Source organism: Styela clava, chromosome 4, assembly GCF_964204865.1.
Source record: "Styela clava chromosome 4, kaStyClav1.hap1.2, whole genome shotgun sequence".
Taxonomy (NCBI): domain Eukaryota; kingdom Metazoa; phylum Chordata; class Ascidiacea; order Stolidobranchia; family Styelidae; genus Styela; species Styela clava.
Window position 1 is genome coordinate 21,004,303 of NC_135253.1, and position 21,003 is coordinate 21,025,305.

Below are 21,003 nucleotides of genomic sequence, written 5' to 3' on the forward strand. Positions count from 1 at the left end.
TAGGCCCCCTACTAGTTTGCGTCTTTCAGAGATTGGTTAGTTAGTGTCTTTGCCGAAGAAACATCATGCGCAAAACACACAACTATTATTACCCCCCTTCACATTTAACCTGCTGTGATATATAATGTACCCAAGCCCAAAGCATTTTACTGAATCCGATTTAACGATAAGAACTTAGCTTCCAATTATCATATCGCACTGTTCCCATATAGAAGGGGTGACCAAACTTATTACGACCGCTATCGACTAAAATAGCTCGTGATCGACTGATCGATAATAAGGTCATACATAAAAACGAACGATTACTGAATATGCAGATAACTGCACACACACATACAACAAATTTCGCCGATTCCAATAAGCTCGGCTTGGGCGCATTCCTAATGAAATCGCCACAAAATAGGTATTTTTATGTTCCTTTTCATTTGATTATTTAATTGTGCTCGGAGTAATGTTTCATCATTTATTTAAGATTTACCCAAATCGCACAGTTCAAATCTAAGACCTGGCCAATTTTTAGTCGTGAGTTTTGAAAATTTCTTAAAAAACCTTGCAATCGGTATTATCTAAACAGCGATAAATAAATATTCTCAAACCATAAAAGTTACTTGACTGCTCAAACTGTCTAATTTACAATTCCCTCCGAGTCCGATTCTTCGTTCGCTTGGAATTTAAAAAAACAATGATAACATTGCTTCCGTTGCGAATAAAATTTATCACACTTACTCCTCTTGAATTAAGACAATAGTTTTCGGCGCTTCTGAATTATGTGTACCAATATGGAGGTAACCAATTTTGTTATGTTTTACATCAATTGTGCAAAGGGACCGAAACCTATGGACAGGGGGATATTCACTTGGCTAACACTGACAAACCCCGAGCTCGTAATAGAACTAAAACAAAGGATATCGGAATAAAATTATGGCCTAGTACGCATACTAAGTACCGGAGTACCTAATTTTCGCAGAAGTTATTGTAGGATCGTTTGTTAGTGAAGACACATGTTATTTGGTAAGTTCATATTTAAACCTTAGCAGCGGCGAAACTTGCATTTGTTCCGTAATAATATGCTCAATCCGTCTTGCCCATACTCGAATGCTATATCCGTATGTCGTATTTTGCGCATGAACAGTACTGTATTATTCCTGTTTTAAAACACACAACATACGCTGCATGAAACTGGTCTAAGGCAATTGTTTGAGGTATGTTATCAATTTCACTCAACATCAGACGCGATCGATTACTCGACACGTATAGTACTATAGAGCAGTAGTCTCCTTTCCGCGGACCGGCGATGGGCCGCGGCCCGGTGGTTGCCGACCACTGCTATGGAGTGTCCATAAGGCCTTGGAAAAATATGAAATTGCAAAAGGAACTTATCGATACCATATATTTTTCGCCCCGCACAGGTGTATTGAATTTGACAATTCTATGGTCGTTATTCATGTCCCATCATATCCATCAGCATCGACGTATTGACAAAATCATTCGACAAAAACAATACGGCGTGATAGTCAGCTTATTACGTAACCAGATTTTAACGTGGTAATTTTATTGTGTAGCTCAATTATTTTAATATTATAATACAAAGCACTTTGAAAAATATCATTTCGTGCTGAAAATATACCACTCAAATGTGATTAAAAAAAAAACACTTCACACTATTCTATTGTAGTAATATTGCACACACTAAACCACGTTCGTTTACCAACTCGCTATACAGCCATTTTTTGTCGTCATGGTATAAACCAGTTTCTCAAGAACCTAATGTGCTGTTTGTTTTGATCGTGATATCTCAGTTCAGTATCTGTTCATTGAGGGCTTAGGCCGTTCAATATCGTATTTTTACATACAGCCCGAGATCGACTGAGACGCGTCTCCGCTAAGTCAATATACGAAATAATATAAAGAATACACTCGAGGGTACTCTCGAAGTATGTGAACCAAGATGGCCGACACCGGAACGTAGTGTGTGTACCAGGTTAGGGTTAGTTCAAAATTTAATTCCAATTTTCCTTATTTTAGTTCTATTACGACCTGGTACACATACTTCGTTCCAGTGTCCGCCATCTTGGTTTACATACTACGGGTATACCGAATATTGTAGTGCAGTCGATTAGTGAGTTATGAGCGTGAATTGTGGTCATGTTCAGTAGGATGAACTCCACGTTGATATTTGTTGAAATTGTAAACACTAGCTTTTGGATTATTTCAAATTAATGCCGATAGGCGTAAAACATCTGGTTACGTTGATTTGATTGAAGACTGCTATTTCTATCAGACACGAAGAGGACCGTTTTGTTATTATATCGTTGTGAAAAATTGTTTTTCTCTTTAACCATTAGATAAATTACCGTACTTTTTCAATGCTCAAAGCTTATTGTTGTTGCTAGAAGATTATTACTTTATTTATTTCATAAATATCTATTGTCTCTATGGGATTTGTTTTCCCCTCCGAAGTTTTGTGTGATTCGTGTCAGCTTCCCACAAATTCACTGTTGTACATAGCTCAGTTATTGAAGAACTATGTATATGCGGACTAATCATTATACACTTATACTGCATTGAAAAATAAACAAGAACAAATACGAGAAACAGTCATTTCCTATTTCTCAAAATATTCTCTTTGGATAAAAATACCTCTTTGATCGGGCAAAATAAGTAAATGTAAAATATACCAGTCTTTCCCACTGGGCACTTTATGTTACGCTAGTAGTAGTTACGCTAAAATCAATCAATGTTGGTTGTTCCAGTTAGTATCGAATCAATTAGTAGTATCGATAGTTGGTATCGAATGTCAAAGCATTATTTTTGGTTGTTCTCGTGTATTTTTAGAGTCAATTCGACCAGTCAGTCTCATAAGTAGGGGATTTTGTTACGCCAAACAATGTTGCTTGGTATATCCATCATTTTTTTTCAGTCAATACGAACCAGTCATTTTGTACCATTTTAGACTTACTGTTCAGCCGATTTACGTTAATTCGATGCAGTCATTTCAAAATGTTGGACCTTTTTGTCGAATGTTACTCGACCAAATTTATTTGGCGTGCTAAATCAAATTACTAAAAACTCTTTAGTCAATTTATAGGATGGTCTAAATTCGGAGATGGCGGACATTTTTTAATGAATGGGTCAAAAATTATATACAGAAGTGTGTGGGTCACATATGTTCAATCAATGTTTGTATCGAAAAAAAAAAATTGGTGCATTTTATCTTGCAAATCAAGAAATCTTCATGAATTTTTTCATGCAGCACTTCTGTCAGGAACTATTAGACTCTTTATTGAACTCTTTTTTATGAAGTTCGTGTACAAAAACACGCGTATGAATTAACCGAAAACGTGATGACACAAATTATTTTACGCCGACAAAGAGTTTGGAGGGTAACAAATGCAACAAACTAATAAATGCAAAGTAGCAATTGTTTCCGTAAATTATCCTGTAGCAAGTACAAGAAGATATGATAAGAAACTACGTACAGGCATGAAAATTGTTTTGCATTTGATTGCACTACATGACGGTGTATATACCGTTGAAAAATTAAGTCCAACATGACAACTGCCTTGTATTCGATTACATGGCGTGGGCACCGTTGATAAAACAAGTCGAACATGATAAACGTCTTGCATATGGATGCACGGTATTCAGAATTGGAACAGAGTTAATCAAGAAAAAAAAACAATGTCTTGCAATTGATTGCACGACAGAAAGGTATGTAATGTACGAGATATATCGTTGATAAACCATGTCGACACCGGAGAAATGTCTTGCATTTGATTGCATGACACGACGAGATGTGGACTGTTGATAAATTAAGTCGAAAATGATAAATGTCTTGCCAATTGATGCACAACATTCATAGTTAGAACAGGGTTTTTGCTCATAAGACAGGAATCATAAAAAAATATTTTTTTTCAATTGATTGCACGACAGCAAGGTGTATGTAACTATGAAGGAAAATTAAGTCTAAAGAAAACCGAGGCCTTGCATTTTATTTGACGACATTTGGAGTTGGAACATGCACTAAGTCGATTAACCATGAAAAACAAAAACTACAACAGTGAAAAATATAGCTTATGAGTCAAATGAAAGAAAAAGAGTTTCAATCCTCAGATAAAATGTCTGGGAAACGTTACATCATTTGTTATCGTTATGCGTTGTTCCTATCGCTGTGGATAAGTAGATTATCAAACCCATCTTGAAGTCACAAGAGAGGACAGTGGAAGTGTTAATTACTCTTCCCCTTATACTTATCTATTCATAACTAAAATTCTAACTAGACGGCCGCCTCAACCATCCATCTGAAAACCCAGCAGCAATCAATCTTTATTCCTATTTTGATGAAGTCTATTTAGCGCCGGCCTGATCTAATATTGCAATGAACAAAACACTACCTACATAATCTAACCTGCTTTCAAGATCAGCTTTCACGAATAAATCCTGAGTTGTGTGTGCATATGTCGAGTGAATTCTAGCTATATGACGCAAGCACCAAGGGATTAGGCTATCTAGATCGAAGCGCGGACGGTATCTACCCTTGCACCTACCTACACCAATTCAAATATAGTAGTCATGAGCTTGTTTAGAAGTGCCGTACTAAACTATCAATAAAGCAGAAAGCTGATCGGCCTAACAAACCCTAAGTTGCCAGAGACTCACAAGAACATCTAAGAGTAGACGACATTGCTTTGGTGCAGAATTAGCCCAATCTTTATAAATTTCAGTTTTTGTTCATCGCGTTTCCACGTGGTTTACGGGTCAAGAATGCGCAATGTAATTTAATTTTGTGCGCCACAAAGCTAGAGGTATCGTCAAAGACGATACACCTTAGTCTCACTACCTTACCAGCAGCTTAGTGCTATCGTGCTTGGCAACATTGACTTGGCAACAAACAGAATTCTTAGTCAATATTAATCCAGAATTTCGTCTTTCAAAGTGCAATAGTGGCGAATAGTTTGCAAATAAATTCGAATATCGAAATCCGAATTAAAAGTCTATTCAGACCATATTCCTGAAAAATGTAGAATTGTCTTTTACGGCACCAGACAGAATGTATTGTACCTTCCGATGTCTTTCGTCTGCTCAATTTGAGGACACTCGTGCTGTACTATGGTCTAACATGCAAGGGGAAAAACTAAAGTCTCATCCAAATATAAGTGAATACAAGAAGCTCGAGAAGCATAAACCTATCCCAGTATGAATATAAAGTTGATACCACTAACCTGAAAGTTTTTTTGAAATCTTTGCACTAATAAGAAGACTATAATATTTTCTTTCAAATAGGCAATCTATTCGAATATTCGTTTCAGTTTTTAACATTTTATATACAACAGAAACAATAAAACAAGTCGCTAAATGGTTGCATCTAACTAGAGCTCGATCGATATCACGTTTTTGCGCCGATACCGATATATCGGCCAACTAGTGACCAAAACCCGATAGCGTTAACTACAATTTGAACTCGCAGTAAACAGGAAACAAATTCAGTTTTAGTCAATGAAAAGTTCATAAAAACCACTCCAGATTGAAAAATTAAACAGTCCTACACAGTACTTGCAGCATTGATAGAAAGTTTCACAGCAAATAATGAAATCACACAGTAATCCACAAAACAGAAGGCAATGTTTGAAAAAACTTGGCCATGTTCACAAAAGAAAAAAGGCAGTCAGTAAAAAGTTTATAGAAGTTAAGTTTGATCAGTAGAATTTCTCAGGACTATGCATAACGAAGTTAGTAACTTACACAGTGCTTATTGCATACTATGAAAAATACTCATAAATAAGTTTTCACAACTGATAATTAATGAGGACAATCTAAAATTCACCTCACAAATGGAAAGGTTTAATAAAGAAACATAATCACAGTCTTAGAGAAATGATGGAGTTAGTACAAAATTTGAATAGTCACCACTAATGACAGAAATTTAATAAAAATGTGGGAATCACTTTGAGCAGACAAGCAGTGTTGAATTTTGATTGAAGCTAACCACAACCACACAAGAAATTCAGTATTGTAATCTCAAAAAGTCTTGAATTGTAGTGAAGCAAAGCTTCTCTGCATTCTGAAGGTCCGGTAAAAAATGCAAAAACATGCTTCGTGTTTTGTGCGCGCAAAGAGAGATAAAGAGAGACAGAGGGATAGAAGAGCGCGATCTGTGCGTTGAAAGGCAAAGCGAGAGAGGCGAAGTGAGAGGAGAGCACGCTCTGTACGTTGAAAGGCTAAAGAAGAGAGGCAATAAAAGCACTCGGCAGCAAATTTATCAGGGGAAATCGGACACGCCCGTCCATCTGAACGTCATTAACCCCGGGCTGACAAAATTCCTCCTATATTTACCGAACAATTATTCCTATTACTTTTGATATTTTTGGAGCGAGCGAGGTTTACATTTGAAAACAACCATTCGTTCAAACTATTTACTCACTTGGCACTGAAGTAAACAGCCTAGTCTCTATACTGGAATTTTCAATTAACTTTGTTTTGTCATTCCTCTACAAAAAGCCTTCATGACACATCATGTCACTTCCTTTTCATGAAGTTATGAAATCCAATGGGACAAATTTTTCAAACGACCGTAAAATTAATGTGACACAAAATAGCGTTACCTTCCAACGATCGACCAGGAAATTTGACTCAGTGAATATAACTCAGTGAACACGAGTTAAGTCGCTATCATAACAGTCGCTGTTTTAATGCGGTCGCTAATATGACAGTCGCTTTTTGGAATGTCGCTCACTTGATTACGTCGCTATTATGGGGTCGCCATTATGACAGTCGCTGTTTTGACAGTCGCTATCCGGCCCGGATACAGTTAGTATGATTTTGCACCAAGCTGTGAGTTAGCGGGTTATCGTAAGTCCATTGTGGGCAACATTATGACCCGCCCACTGGTCGTCAGTGGTTCTCCACCTAGAAATTTCTGGTTTGCACACGGGAGAGAATAAAGCAGGATGTCAACAGCTACCCTGTGTTGCCAATTCAACTTTTTCATCCTTTGTAGTTTCAGGGGTTACAGTGGAATCATCGGTAGGAGAAGAAGTTTTCTCACTCTTGCATTCTGGATCAAAGTAGATGGAAAAATTATCGGTAGAGTAATTAGTAACTTTGATTTGGATTGCGAAAGACTAACTCCCTATTATTTCTCTATGCATGTCTGCTAGGGGATCCGCATGCTAAAAGGATGCTGTAGTAGGAATAAAAATAAATACTATAACTTATACTATACTTGCCATTGTTGTCTGAAGAAGTCTGACTTTGTTCGGACGAAACGTTACATAAATACATTCGTTTTAGTGGGGAGAAGGAATTTTTAATCAGATAGAATTATCAGCAATGCGTTTTTAAAGGTTTTATTGGTCTATTAATAAGCGCCATATAAATTCGATTGCTATATTTGAATCACTCTAAATAAAAAAAAATTACAATAAATATCTTATTATGTAATTTGCACACTTCTAATTTAATACCTGGGAAAATACATAAATTTCTAGTTTTGAAGATATATTCTCCATTTTTTTTAGCTGCAATGACTTACTACAAGTAGAGTTACATTTGTTTTTAATGCGGGCCTGGTCCAAACACCAATTTGGATTATAATAGAAACAATTTCAAAAGCCTGTTTTGACAAAGGAAAATAGTGAGAAAAATAAATTATTCAACGCGAGATGTATGTTTTCAGCATAGATCCGAACACATTGAACAGAGCGAAAATTGAAATATTTGAGTATGATTGGTAGGTAATCTTTCCATAATATGCTCGTAACTGCTTTCACAAATTTGATGAGTAATTTTCAACAGATTATTGAAGAACAGATCAATTATTTCAAACTTCTGGTGAAGTTTGATGAAAACAACCCGTGGACGAATTTTCATTTTGAATTCCAGATTATGACGTCAAATCGAAAATGATCACGAATCTTTTCTATTTTAGTGATTCTAGCTGTCTCGATCAATAGCAGAGAAACTATGTTGTTGAAAGACAAACAGCTAGATGTAGAATAAAGCTTTACCCGATTTTCATTAGGTATTATTCTGTACATACGGGCTCTACTCGGGACGCACAAATGAATTGTTTTATATTTTTATGAATTTTAAAATGTAAAAAATATGTATTCAGCCACAAAACAAAAAGAAGAGCAGTTGGGAGTAATTTTGATTATCCTTCAGATTTTTGTTGCACGCCATTGGGATTTGCTATTTCTTAAAATATATAAAGGTAAAAAAAACATTATTACTCACCAACCGAACCTAATTAACTTAATATAAAAGCTCAGTTGTGGGCAATTTAGGTTTCATATCTATAAATGATTATTGTTTATATTTTTTTGCACTCCGTCCTCCTCTTCTATTTCCTAAAATGTACAATAGTTAAAAAACGGTACACGCAACAACCAAACTTAATTAACATATTATAATAGTGCAGCCGGGGGCAATTTTTGTTTCATATTTATAAATGAATAACGTTAAATATTTGTTGCATTCCATTACACCCTAATATTTTTTAAATATATAACAGTAAAAAGAATGTGTTGCGCAGCAACCAAACCCAATTGTCCTATGATAAAATTGCAGTTTCCGCAATCTTTGTTAACGTTTAATTTTTTTTTCCTTTTTCGTACGCCATTGCCCTGTTTTCATATCTATAAATACATAGTATATTAAAACGCATTCATCAGTAACCAAACTGGATTCACCCTTTATAAAAGTGTAGTTGCTGGCATGTGTTGTGATTATGTATATTTTAATACACGCGATTGCTCTGTACTATCTAAAAAGGCTTAGCATTATACTAAACAACCAAATGTTACTGCAGTTGAGGGGAAATTTGATTATCTGTTTAAATGTATGTTGCATGCCTTTACCATGTGATCTATTTATATATATATATAACCAATCTCAATTCAGCTACTATACCAGCCCGACTCAGGTAATGCCTGAGTAGTTTAATTTGATCCATTTTCAGGCCCATACTGTGTAAAACGTTGAACAGTGTTATTTTATATTTTCTGATAAAGTGCAAACTGTCAATATTCTTTTAAAACAATTTTGGAATAAAAAAAAACCGAATATTTACTATGGAGAAGTTTTAATGGTTCCCGTTCAATTTGCTCTCTAGCAATTTTGTGGAGACTCGAGTTATTGACTGGGCGCGAGTCACAATTGATCAAAGACTTGAGTCATATAAATGAAATCATTTGGGCTACTTGCTCACTCACCAACTAACTCGACTTGTATCGCAATGCGCAGTTTAGAGAATTTTGTCGAACATTGCTTTCTGGCATGCGTAAGTCAGATTTTCGCACAGAATTTTGCTGAATAACACTTTATTTTTTAACGTTATAATTGGTATCTGTGATAAGTCATATCTATGTGCTTTCCGGAATAGTTACTTTTTCATTTGCAGAAAACCTAATGCGGGTCTCAAGCTGCTCAACAACAAATTTTTGAACTACTACTACAATCATGCTGAACTAAATTTGTTTCAGAGATGCTCACCAATATGTTTGTCCTTGACCAAGGAACGATAGGCGTGGTCATTCTCACGTATGATATATTTTTATTTAACGGTACATGTTTTTTTGTGTTGATTCCCATAAACTGATAAAACAATACCAACAAAAATCCACAAAGGATTGAATAAATATTTATTATTATGCTTGGTTATATACAGAAATTACATAGAATTAGTAGACAGCTATTGATTTCATTTACTGAGGAAAAAGGTTTCAATAGACAAGTCGACCAATTCAATACATGGGGTATACGGTTAATAATTGTATAATATAGGACTAAATAAGTAATATTAAGTAAAAAGTACTCTTTGTCGTTTATATCATTCAGTCCGTCAACGAAGTTCTGTCATGTTTAGAACTGGTTTTATATTTCACATATGACATCGTGCCTAGGCCAGATTGGTGAATAATTAAACAATCAATCCTTGATCTTCATCCTGGGGATTTTTTCTGACATCAACAACAACATTTGTCCACGATGCATCGGATTCGGGAAAACCTGCAGCATCTCACACTTTTTTTGGTAAATTGATTGATTCTCCGCTTGACAGGAAAAGTTTATTGTTCTGTAACAAATTAATGGACAGTTTTAAAACTTGTTGCCTGAAATGGTAATACAATTGGCATATAAGATGAAGGTAAAATCTTTGCTCTGAGTAATGGTCTTTAGTAAAAGCAGCCACCATATGCGAATTGTAGTGAACTGTATGAAAATGTCAGGAATTATATATATTTTTTTAACTATCCAATCTCCTAATTAATCATAAGACATCATTAACCTGTCTGTCCACTGTTCAGAAAATTATGAGAATCACTACTTCAAGCAAATCTTCGGCGCATAAAGTTGTAAAAAAAAATCAAAACTCTTGCATTGCAGTTCGTGGTCCATTTAACTGACCTTATATTCCATTCCTGTCCAGATATCAATATATGTCCCACCAGCAGGTATCAGTGAACGTAGGTATGTGAGCAACAAGTGGAAATGCATAAGATCGTGAATATTTGCCGGATTTCCGATGTTCATTGATTTGCAAGTTGGGTCAGCATCATTGAAGGTGACGTTCTTTGTTCTGTACACAACTGCTGGGTAGCATTTCGAATCGTAAAAGACGCCACATGTGCCTAAAACCATTATTATGATTATTAAATAATTAATGATAAAAATGTATTCAGAAAATGATATTATAAATTTTGGGAATTTAATTTTAACATTTATCTTAAAAACATTATTTCGTCAATCCCATTTCTAACATTATCTCTAATTAGCGATGTGAAATGCCGAAACAAAACGATTCTGTTTCTTGACAAATGCCGTAGCTTCTTTTATATTAATCTTGGGTAATCCTACAAGGGCATCGGATTCAAGCAATATTTCTTTGCAACCTGAAATATGTGACTCTTTGCAAAATATAAAAATACATTACCATGGTACTTTTTTGCATGACTTTTTTTAATCAAATTGGCGATTTCTGTATGAAAATAAATATTTTGTGAAATGACGATTAATTTATTCCAAGTCCGAGATCAAATATCATTATTCTTGTCAAATTTCATGTTCGCCTCAGTATATAGAGTAACCGAATGTCAAAATCTCAGTAGTATCGTGATCATATACAGTAATATACAAAAACCGAAGTCGCTCGATGTCTCGTTGTGTAATTCTAAATCAGTATGGCACGGCTAGCTAATCAGATATTATATGTACACAAATAACATAGGCATCTCTACATCACATTAAAGCTGAAAATTAAAACATTTGATTTAGAAGGTAAAGAGACTATCCTAGCGTAAATCATACCACACAATCTAAGCCCAAACTCTTTTGAAATAAAAAGAAATTAACTAAATTCATCTAACATCACTGTAGACGGTAATACTGTCCAAAAGAAGTCTTAGCCGCCCTGGCTCGTCCAGGACAGTATTAATTTATTTAAATGGGGGCATAACTCGCACTTATCTGTTCAGTTCTTTATATCTTGTTTAAACTTCTTACCAGATTCGTCGTTTTTCTGTCAAATTGAGTTTAATGTTACTAATAAAACGAAAAGTTTCTAGTATTTGCTTTATCGGAATATACCGGAACCGTCGGAAAAGATTTTTTTATATCACTCCTGATTCTGAACCCATTCAGAGATCCGACTTCTACATTCGGGTGATGAACAGTTGATAATAATTTTTGACGTAGAGATAAAGATAGACTCAAAGTTTGGATTCGGACTTTGAATGATAGAAATTTTGAACAGGAATTTTAATCAGGACTTCTCTTTAACTATAGTTTTTGTTTAATGCGACTTTGATCTAACTTTTTGTGTTGTGTTTTCTGTGTACAGTTTTTTGACTGGTTTTTCTCAGCTACTCTCGAACAAAATTCAAACAAGAAGATATTGCTTTTTTAGATACGATTGTGTTATTGGGGTTATGGATTCAATTAGCCAAGATGGCTGGTTGACATTTGGGTTGAAGGTTTTATTAGATTGAGTATTTTACAGAATTAAAGCAGTGCTCAAAAGATAAATAAAATAGTTTGAACACTAGTTTGTGATAATTTCCGTTTTATCTTGCAATCTCCATAGAGACGAGTTTATCATTTACTAATTTAGTGATGCAGACTCCATCTGAAACATATAAAACGGTTCAAGTAATTCAAACATTTGCAGGTATTTTTGCGCTTGTGGTAACGGATTTCAGAAATTACATGCTGTGATTTGCATGGTGTCGGTTTTAATTTTCTATCAGCACTAATACCTATTATAAATCTTCGTTATTTAGAAATACAAAGTTGAATGAATCATTTTAAAAAAGTCCCCACCACAAATCCAAAAATGTCACATCGGAATAAAAAGGCCTGACGTTTAAAAATTACTAATTGGTAATTGTACAGTGACGGTTAGGAATTATTTCAAAAAGGGAATTTTAAGCGCAAGCAACTTTTCAGTTTCAACTGGGCAGTTAGAAATTGTACAAAATATCCCGTCGATTTTTACATTGCTTATTAAATTATCACAAGTCTTACCATGTGATTGCTTTTCAAGCGAGAAACAGAATAAAAAGAAAAGGCAGAACATTTCGTTGAAAAACATATCTGACTTCGCCTTCTAAAAACTTAAGCCTGTAAAATAACAAGAAGCAATCGAAGTGAAGTTCAACAGAGCTAAAAGTTTGAATTTCTTTTGTATCGAACTGCGTAAATGAAAGAAGTTGAGTCGACCATGAGATATACTCAACTTAATTTACCCTGACACCGACCAACATGGACTCAGCACGCAACTTTTGCTACTATTTACTGTAAAAAAACGGAATTTTCCTAGTTTTGCATTGCCTACTCGATTTATTTCACCTCAGCTGAGGTGGTACGCATGAGATTCAACACCGTGATGTGCAACCTGCAATGCCACAACAACTAAGTCTAACACTTTAAGCGGTAAAACCTTCTTGAAACACACCTGCTTGACGTAACGTCATTGGTGAACAGCTGGCAGTCATGCCCTTCCGATGTAAACACTAAACAGATGACAGGATGCGACCTCGGTCTTGTCCTCTCGATGTGAACGGAAGACAGGATACAACTTTCATTATGTCTTTGTCCGTATGGTTTGGCGACGTTGTAAACACTAAACGGCTGGTATGATGCGACCTGGGTTATGCCCGCCCGATGTAAACCGAAGACAGGATGCAGCCAAGGTTATGCTTCCGCCTGCACGACGTTGCTACAACGTAACACTATTTTGTGTTTGACGAGGTAACGTCGTTACTGGTGTCATGCATCTTGTTCAAGGTCCATGTTAACGTTGGGTCAAATTTTTAAGGTTTGCCTATATGATTTAGTAGAACTTTATTCAACGCTATTCTGCAGGTAATCAAATTGCATTATGGGAATCGGATCCGATCTGGGAGTATATAGTTATTAATGGTTGTGACTAATTTTCATTTTCATTAAAATACAAAATATTACCAATACCGATCTACAACTTGAACCCGCAGTAAATAGGAAAAAAATTCAGTTCCAGTCAATGAAAGTTTATAAAAATCACTTCAGAAAAAAATATTTGGTATCCTACACAGTGCCATAATAAGCACTGATAATGAGTTTCACAGCAAATAATGAGGACACACAGTAATCTACAACCCAGGAGAAACTTGGTCATGTTCACAGAAGAAAAAAGGCAGTCAGTAGAAAATTTATAGAAGTCAAGTGTCGATAGAATTTCTCATAAATATGAATAACAAAGTAAGTAACTTACACAGCGCTTGCACCATACTATAAAAAATACTCATAAAAACATTTTAACATCTAATAATTATTGGAGGCAATCTAAAATCGACTGCGCAAGAAGGAAGGTTTGATAAAGAAACTTAACCACAATCATAAAGAAGTGATGCAGTCATTAAAATTTATATAGTAACCACGGAGGATAGAAATTTATTAAAAATGTGGGAATCACATTTAGCAGACAAGCAGTGTTGAAATTTGAATAAAGCTAACCACAACCACACAAGAAATTAAGTATTTCAATCTCAAAATTCATGAATGTAGTTTAAGAGGCAAAGTCTTTTTGCTCGCCACGCGCAGCCCAATGAAGAATGCGAGCGTCGTTGTTTGCGCCTTAAAGTGACAAAAGAGGAAGATGAGGGGCAAAACGAGAGAAGCGAGGAGAGAAAAAGAGGAGAACACTCTCTGTGCGTTGAAATGAAAAACGAAAGAGGCGAAAAAACTCTAGCGGCAGATTCATCTGGAAAAATGGACTCGCACTTTGGAAACGTAGAAAAGCAGCTTATGTCGATATATATCGGCAAACACGCAACATCAGGCTGATATATCGCTCTAGCTATAAATACGGTTAACCAGATCCGTGAGTTGCTACCGTGCATCAGTTGATTGGTAGCAACGAAGTACTAACGGTGCGCCGCATTTCCAGCAAATGGCGTGCCACGTGACGTCGCCGACCCTAGCTGATCGAGAACAGTCCAATCATGCACGCCCTTCCACTTGAACGTTAGTAACCCCGGGCTGACGAAATTCGGCGGAAGGGGCGCGTGCAATATTGAGAAATGAGACTTTGCTAACGTGTATCATTCGCACGAAATGAATGTTTCCCCGAACTTTAAGCTTAGAACCTTTTTTCTTATATTTTACCAGACAATTATTCTTATTACTTTTGCTATTCTTGGAACGAGATAACATCCAGGAACTGGGTTTACATTTGAAAATAACCATTTCGTTCCAAACTATTTAACCACTTGGCATTAAAAGGAACGGACTAGTCTGTATACCAGAATCTACCATCAAAATTAGATTAACCGAAACTAATGGTTAGCGAAATAATAGCGAAATACCGTTTCCGATAAAATGTAAAACTTTAGTTTATCCACACACTGCATTCGGTCGTGGTTCGCCATATAAATAAACCGCCGCGTCGGATTTCTTTTTTTTTTATCGATGAATTAATTGAAACATTTATTTAAACCTATCGTGAACCCCATCAAAATTAGATTAACCGAAACTAATGGTTAACGAAATAAACCCACAAAACCCGAGATTACGAGATTATAATTTTTCCCAACACCTAAGCCTTTTCAATCAATAACTATTTTAAATGACAAAAGGTAAATTCATTTTAATATTGTTATTTAAGGATCAAGAATATCTTTTAATTATCAGCACTAATAAGTGAAATGAATGCTGCACGATATATTATCGGGAAAAAATATTCTATCTCCCTATGTATTACTCAATTCTACGCTATTACCAGCGAGTTCTGTGGAAAAGCTATGTAAAACAATAACAAACGCTGCTTTTTCGAATCCTCACAACTTTACAACACACACACACACACGACAAGCTGACTGACACAACTCTCCCTCGACTCAGCGTTGATTACCCCAATCGTTATCCAGCTTCTATAATGTTCGGCTCTCCATCAACTCGCCTTATGACCAGGAAAATAACAAATCCACAGCTGAGAATAAGTAAATATCGGCTTATTAAATTAAAGCTAATGTTTGTCTGAGTGTACGACCCAAAATGTATGGTTAACTGGCAGGACACTAAGACCAAGCGCAACCTGGCTTTGGTTTACGCTAAACTGATAACGCATTTGACAGGATCGATCCCAAATAGACATTGAAATTAGAAGTAATCCTGAATTAACGTTTACCCCTCTGGTTGCACTTGAAAGTTTGTTTACCCGCTTCGAGTCAAAGTATGGCCACATCGCACCGGTTTCCTTTCGATGTACAAATATCAAAGGCCAGGCAAATAAAATGTTGCGTCTGTCAGCTGATCTACTACTGTTTTGAGCCTGAGTTGTTTTTCAAACATACCGATATTGGCAACAGGAACAAAAACAACTCCTGAGACAAAATATATATAGTGCTACATAAATTTCTGGACATTCTATATTTAGCTACAGTTTGCCCGTTAGCTGTTGCTTTTCTACCTTGACCAATAGAAATTTTAGACTCCCCACTTCTCAATGAAAAATTCCTGCATCTTGATGAATGTATAAAATTTCTAATGCTGTTTTATGATCGTTCGAGACTTCTAACATGACCCGAATGAAAATCAAAAAGGGCAGAAATAATATTGTTGTGGGACATTTTATTATTTTATACTTAGTAAATTTTAATCAAATTCATTTTTTCTGTTTGCATTGATTCTTTCTCTTTGCAAAACGCTGGGTGCTTCATGATTCAAATTTCATCACCTTAACAAAATGAAAAGCATTTTAGCAAATTTTTCTACTGTTATAATTTCAAATATTTATCTTTTTATTCACGCATGAGTAATTTATGATTAAAATACAGAATTGACACTCAATTCCGATTTTGTGTTGAATTGACAAAAATAAATCTAAATGGTCAAAAATTTGCCTCTGAAACACATAACACAATTCAAAAAATGACAATAACATTGTTAATATTTGAGTTAATAATTCAATTTGATATAATAAATTGATCAACATACTCATATGGTTATCAGTTGTGATAGATAATTTGAGATATTTATACGATTGATACTATGCTTAATATAGAATTACCGTTGTCGATCTTTAAAATAAATGATAGTATTATGTTTAGTAACTTTTTAATTATAGACAATTGCTGTATGGTATGATTCAATTTTGCAAGGTCTTTGCAAAAACACATTTTTTTGCAAGACCATGCAAAGTATAGTAATCAAACACGTGGATTTGACAGATTGTTCGGCAAGCAAGGGTAATTTCGGACAAAAAATTCTTTTTTAATTCTAGATAACATTGAATGTTGACTATGATCAGGGTATGATCGGATCATTATGTCCGAGACAAGAATTTCTCTACAAATACAATAAACTTGTTGGTTGATTTATTGAATCAATGATCTAGGATAAAAGTAGTCCGCATGCTGCTCGCAATGGAAACTTGTTGACAAATCAGTTGTTTGTATTGGAGGAAAACAGTTGTAGTATTAGAATTAAAAGTTCTGATAATATTGAAAATTTACCTTGATATCTACAATCACCCGAAAAACAACTTTGGTCATCACCACAGTCTTGGTCGTTTTTACATTCTGTGTAAAAAAAAATTAGAAATAAATAGAGACTGAGACACTCACAACAATCCGGTATTTCAAATTCCCTAGTGCAAAAGGTTTTGATGTAGATTCATTCATTGATGATTGGTTTTATACAGTTCATAAAATCAGTCAATCTATGATTTATTTAAAACTTTGATAATAGAATGTTTGACATAGAGTGGAATATTCTGACAGTTGCATTGATTTGTGTGATGGCATGTTATTACAATCAATACCGCAAAATGAAATGTCTTTGAGGCCGGGAAGGCTTAGAAGTTATTCACAGGAAGTAACTATTTATATACAATTTTCATTTAAACTTTTTCAACCCTCTGTATGTTATTAATGCATAATAGTGGAATTAACCTTTACACGTTCCCCAAGTTGTGTAGCAAAATTTGCCATCAAAGCAGTCATCATCTTTTCCACATTCTGGATGAAATAGAAACAAATTAGAAATAATATGTAATGGAGTCATTTACGACAATTTGATTAGATCAACATCGGTCATGGCGAATAATTGGTCATCGATAGTTTTGCTACATCTGATTCGGCATTATATCGATTATGAAAATATAGGGGTGTAAACCAGGGCTACGCAACTATTTTTATCCGAGGTCCGCATACGAAACTTACATACAAAAATATTTGGGTCCGGTCTTTCCAGAAATTATATTTCGGCATTCTTGAACGCGCACTTCCTCGGCGGCTAACGTTTATTAGATAATCAGGATTGTTTATTATGGTGTTATAGTTATTTTCATATATATTTAAAACTATAAATATCATTTTATAAGAAGGAATTTAAAAAGTGGGGCTAATGATCCAAAATAAAGAATTAGGTGCCGTCCGAATCAAATATTCGAAAAGTCCGGATTCGGACTGCAGGCCGCCAGTTGAGTAGCCCTGGTGTAAACAATTAATTTGATCCTGGCATCCTTAGAGTGGAAATTTGCTGCAAGGTATATCTGTTGCAAATCTTTTAGGATTGATGCTTCGGCTCAAATAAAAGATTTCTAACAAAACTGGGAGTTCTGGATAAGGCGTGGGATTGATAAGTTACTGACTGACATTTCTGACATGAATATGGATAATGCTGAATATAGGATCAGTCGATTTACAATTCAAATAATAGAATAATGTTTAGTAACTTTCAATTTCAGACAACTGTATTTTGTATGTTATGGTGTTATTTAGGGCTTCGCAACCAAACAAAAACTTTTTTTTGCTAGACTGAGAAAGTATATGGACAAAATAGACTCGGCTCAAGCTTGCTTGATTCACAAAATCGTCACGAACAGGAAAAATAAAAATAAACTCGTTGGTAGTTGAGATTAAGAACACACGAGGTAGCATAAAAGTGGTCAGCATGCCGCTAGCAATGACGGCCATGACATTAGTTATTTTGTAAGCGAAGATGGTAGTTGTAGAAATCCATATTCCTGTTTCATAATGTTAGAAGTTACCTCCAGCACGACACCCATTAATACGCTTATCACAAATGTGACCACAATCACAGTCTCTGTCCTCCTGGCATTCTGTATAAAAGACAAATTAGAAATGCATTGCAACTGATTCATTCATAAAACTGTTGAGCCGAATATCGTTGTGCAAACATTGGTGATTTATGGTTTTAACTATATGTGGTTGATACTATGCCGAATATAGAATAAAACAATTTTCAATTTAAACGACAGAATGATATTTGTAACTTTCAAATTGCAGACAAAGGCATTTAACGTATGGTATGATGCAATGTAGGTATCCGATACTAAACCAACACATTTCGTTTCAAGACTAAGCAAATTGAAGTTGTCAAATACGTCAGTTTGACAGATTGTTCGCCACTCATTTAGTTTACGACAAAAATACAGTTTTAACTCGAGTTGGGATGAAGTGTTAAATATGAAAAGAATGGCTATCGATGTCCAATTTGAATGATAGAATATTGTTTAGTGACTTTCAATTTCAGTCAAATGTATTTCGTACGGTATATACGTTGTAAATTTGAAAATTTCTGTTTTGTAATATTTCGGGAATTTTACCTTTATAATAACATACGTATTGGTCGCAAAGATGATCTTTAGGACAATCTGTATTTCCTATACATTCTAGAACAAAGACAAAATAGAATATACATAAACTGAGACTTTCAAAACAAACAGGTTAGCGCATATGTTGTAGTGCAATGAACGGTGATCTACAGTTTTACCTTTGTATAATTGCTATTATACTAAATATGAAAATAGTCGATCTGTTATTTAACTGAAACTCTAACAGTGAAATATTTGGTGCAGCGTCCAACTTTCAGACAGTTACGTTGTTTTGTGTGATGTGATGTAAAAAAGATTAACACCACACGATAAATTTTGACTAGATAGAGGTAAAGTTATTTCGTGGTAGTGATATTCTATATACAATTTTCATTTTAATATTCCCACAACTTAAAAACCTATTGATTTAGAATATTAAAATGTACCTCGACAGTTTCCCGTAGAAAATTCGCACCTGGTCAAATCTTTACAGTCTTGGTCCCTGAAACACTCTGAAAAAAATTGAAAAAAAATAAAATATTTTGTAACTAAAATAATCAAGACAATTTTGCGAGAGAAGAATCGATAATTCCAAACATTTGGTAATCTATGTTTGTTACATTTGATTGGTATCATGTTGAATTATATAATATTTAGATCATTGTATCTTCGAATTAGATAATATGTGTTGAAGCATGTCGGTCATAGGGTGATTCTGCTCATATGAAATACTTCAAACAAACTTAGAATTCGTGTTCGTGTTTTGGTTTTGATATTGATAAGTAAACGAGAGATTCCGGACATGAGTATGAATAATGTCTCCAAAACACGAGACAAAGATTTGTGGGACCGTTTTGTTCATGGTTCCATATTTTTGCATGGATCTGAATCATTTTATGCATCCAACTATTGAAACTTGAAAATTTATGTCAAAAAAATTTGAACTTTCACGAAGTAAATATAATTAGCAAACCGTCGCCCAGATTCATTAGTCCATATGTGCCATTAAGTAACATCAACATTACAGCAGCCGACAGCATGATCGATACAATAATTCTCTTCATATTGGCTTATAAGTGTTTTGAATTCTAACAGTTTTATTTAAAACTTGGATGAAATACTGGATTAGAAAATAATACAAATTAAAAAAAATACTGAGATAATCGAATTGTGACACGTTAGAATTATAGTTTGAACCTTGTAATGTCGAAGGTTCGTATTTAAGCTCACGGCAAAATAAAATATCTTTCAACCTTTCACCTGAGTTTGGTTTGAAACTTCAGTATTTTGTCCTCGAAAAATAAAATGTCAAATCCTACGACATTGTATCATATTCAATTCATGACCGCTACGAGAATTTAATTTTTTTCTATATTAATTTAATTGCGTCCAACCTAACTAGCGATTGCGTCTTCTTGAATTAAAATACAACAATATTACTCTAAAATAGCTCAGTTGCAAACTTGACTAATCTGTGCTGTATTTGCAACACCGACTTTGCTCTATCACAATTCTGTCACCCAGATTATTTTAAAAAACCGTTAAGGAAAACTGTTAGTTTGCATTAAAATTTACATTTTATTTTTGTACAATAAAATTTTTTTGTTTATACTTTAGGTATAATTATCGTATATATCATCACAATTCAGGAAAAATTCGCGTTGCAATTCTTGTATAATATTTTACCACTAAAATTTTCGACAGTAATTCAAATAAATGTGTAAAAGGGTAAATCCCGCGCACAATTTACTTCCTTCTGATTTCAGTGATGGTCCAACGCCAACCAAACATGAGGTGTTCTGAAAGCACACGATAGTTTGCGATTTACAATGCCTAGATAAGCGTTTTTATTCTGTCGTGGGCCGTCTACAACAAAACTTATATTGTTTACGGTTTTATTTCAAATA

General features: G+C 34.7%; 1 protein-coding gene and 1 long non-coding RNA gene across 4 annotated transcripts; both read right to left on the reverse strand.

Annotated features, from left to right (window-relative positions):
- Positions 1 to 9,694: 9,694 nt before the first annotated feature.
- Positions 9,695 to 11,378, reverse strand: LOC144421873 (uncharacterized). Of its 2 annotated transcripts, XR_013475005.1 has the most exons (3): positions 10,934 to 11,378; positions 10,408 to 10,631; positions 9,695 to 10,075 (listed from the first exon to the last, which is right to left on the reverse strand). It is a non-coding gene; the product is annotated as an uncharacterized LOC144421873 (long non-coding RNA). The 2 variants fall into 2 exon arrangements; XR_013475004.1 differs by having other exon boundaries at positions 10,408 to 11,378.
- Positions 11,379 to 16,090: 4,712 nt separating this feature from the next.
- Positions 16,091 to 20,608, reverse strand: LOC144422065 (uncharacterized). Of its 2 annotated transcripts, XM_078111823.1 has the most exons (7): positions 20,070 to 20,579; positions 19,543 to 19,608; positions 19,109 to 19,174; positions 18,530 to 18,601; positions 17,430 to 17,495; positions 16,992 to 17,057; positions 16,091 to 16,213 (listed from the first exon to the last, which is right to left on the reverse strand). In XM_078111823.1, the coding sequence occupies exons 1-7, from the start codon at positions 20,158 to 20,160 to the stop codon at positions 16,200 to 16,202; spliced, it is 441 nt and encodes a 146-aa protein (XP_077967949.1). In that variant the 5' UTR covers positions 20,161 to 20,579; the 3' UTR covers positions 16,091 to 16,199. The 2 variants fall into 2 exon arrangements, with proteins under 2 accessions (XP_077967949.1, XP_077967950.1); XM_078111824.1 differs by lacking the exon at positions 19,109 to 19,174 and having other exon boundaries at positions 20,070 to 20,608.
- Between the last annotated feature and the right edge of the window lie 395 nt (positions 20,609 to 21,003).

Bases quoted from the DNA above. Each gene is read 5' to 3' on its own strand.
- LOC144422065 (XM_078111823.1), bottom strand. From the start codon at position 20,160: ATGAAGAGAATTATTGTATCGATCATGCTGTCGGCTGCTGTAATGTTG. The intron at 19,175-19,542 runs GTACATTTTAAT...TCTTTGTTCTAG, and splicing joins TTCTACGGGAAACTGTCGAG to AATGTATAGGAAATACAGAT. The intron at 17,058-17,429 runs GTTAATTCCACT...TTTTTTACACAG, and splicing joins AACTTGGGGAACGTGTAAAG to AATGTAAAAACGACCAAGAC.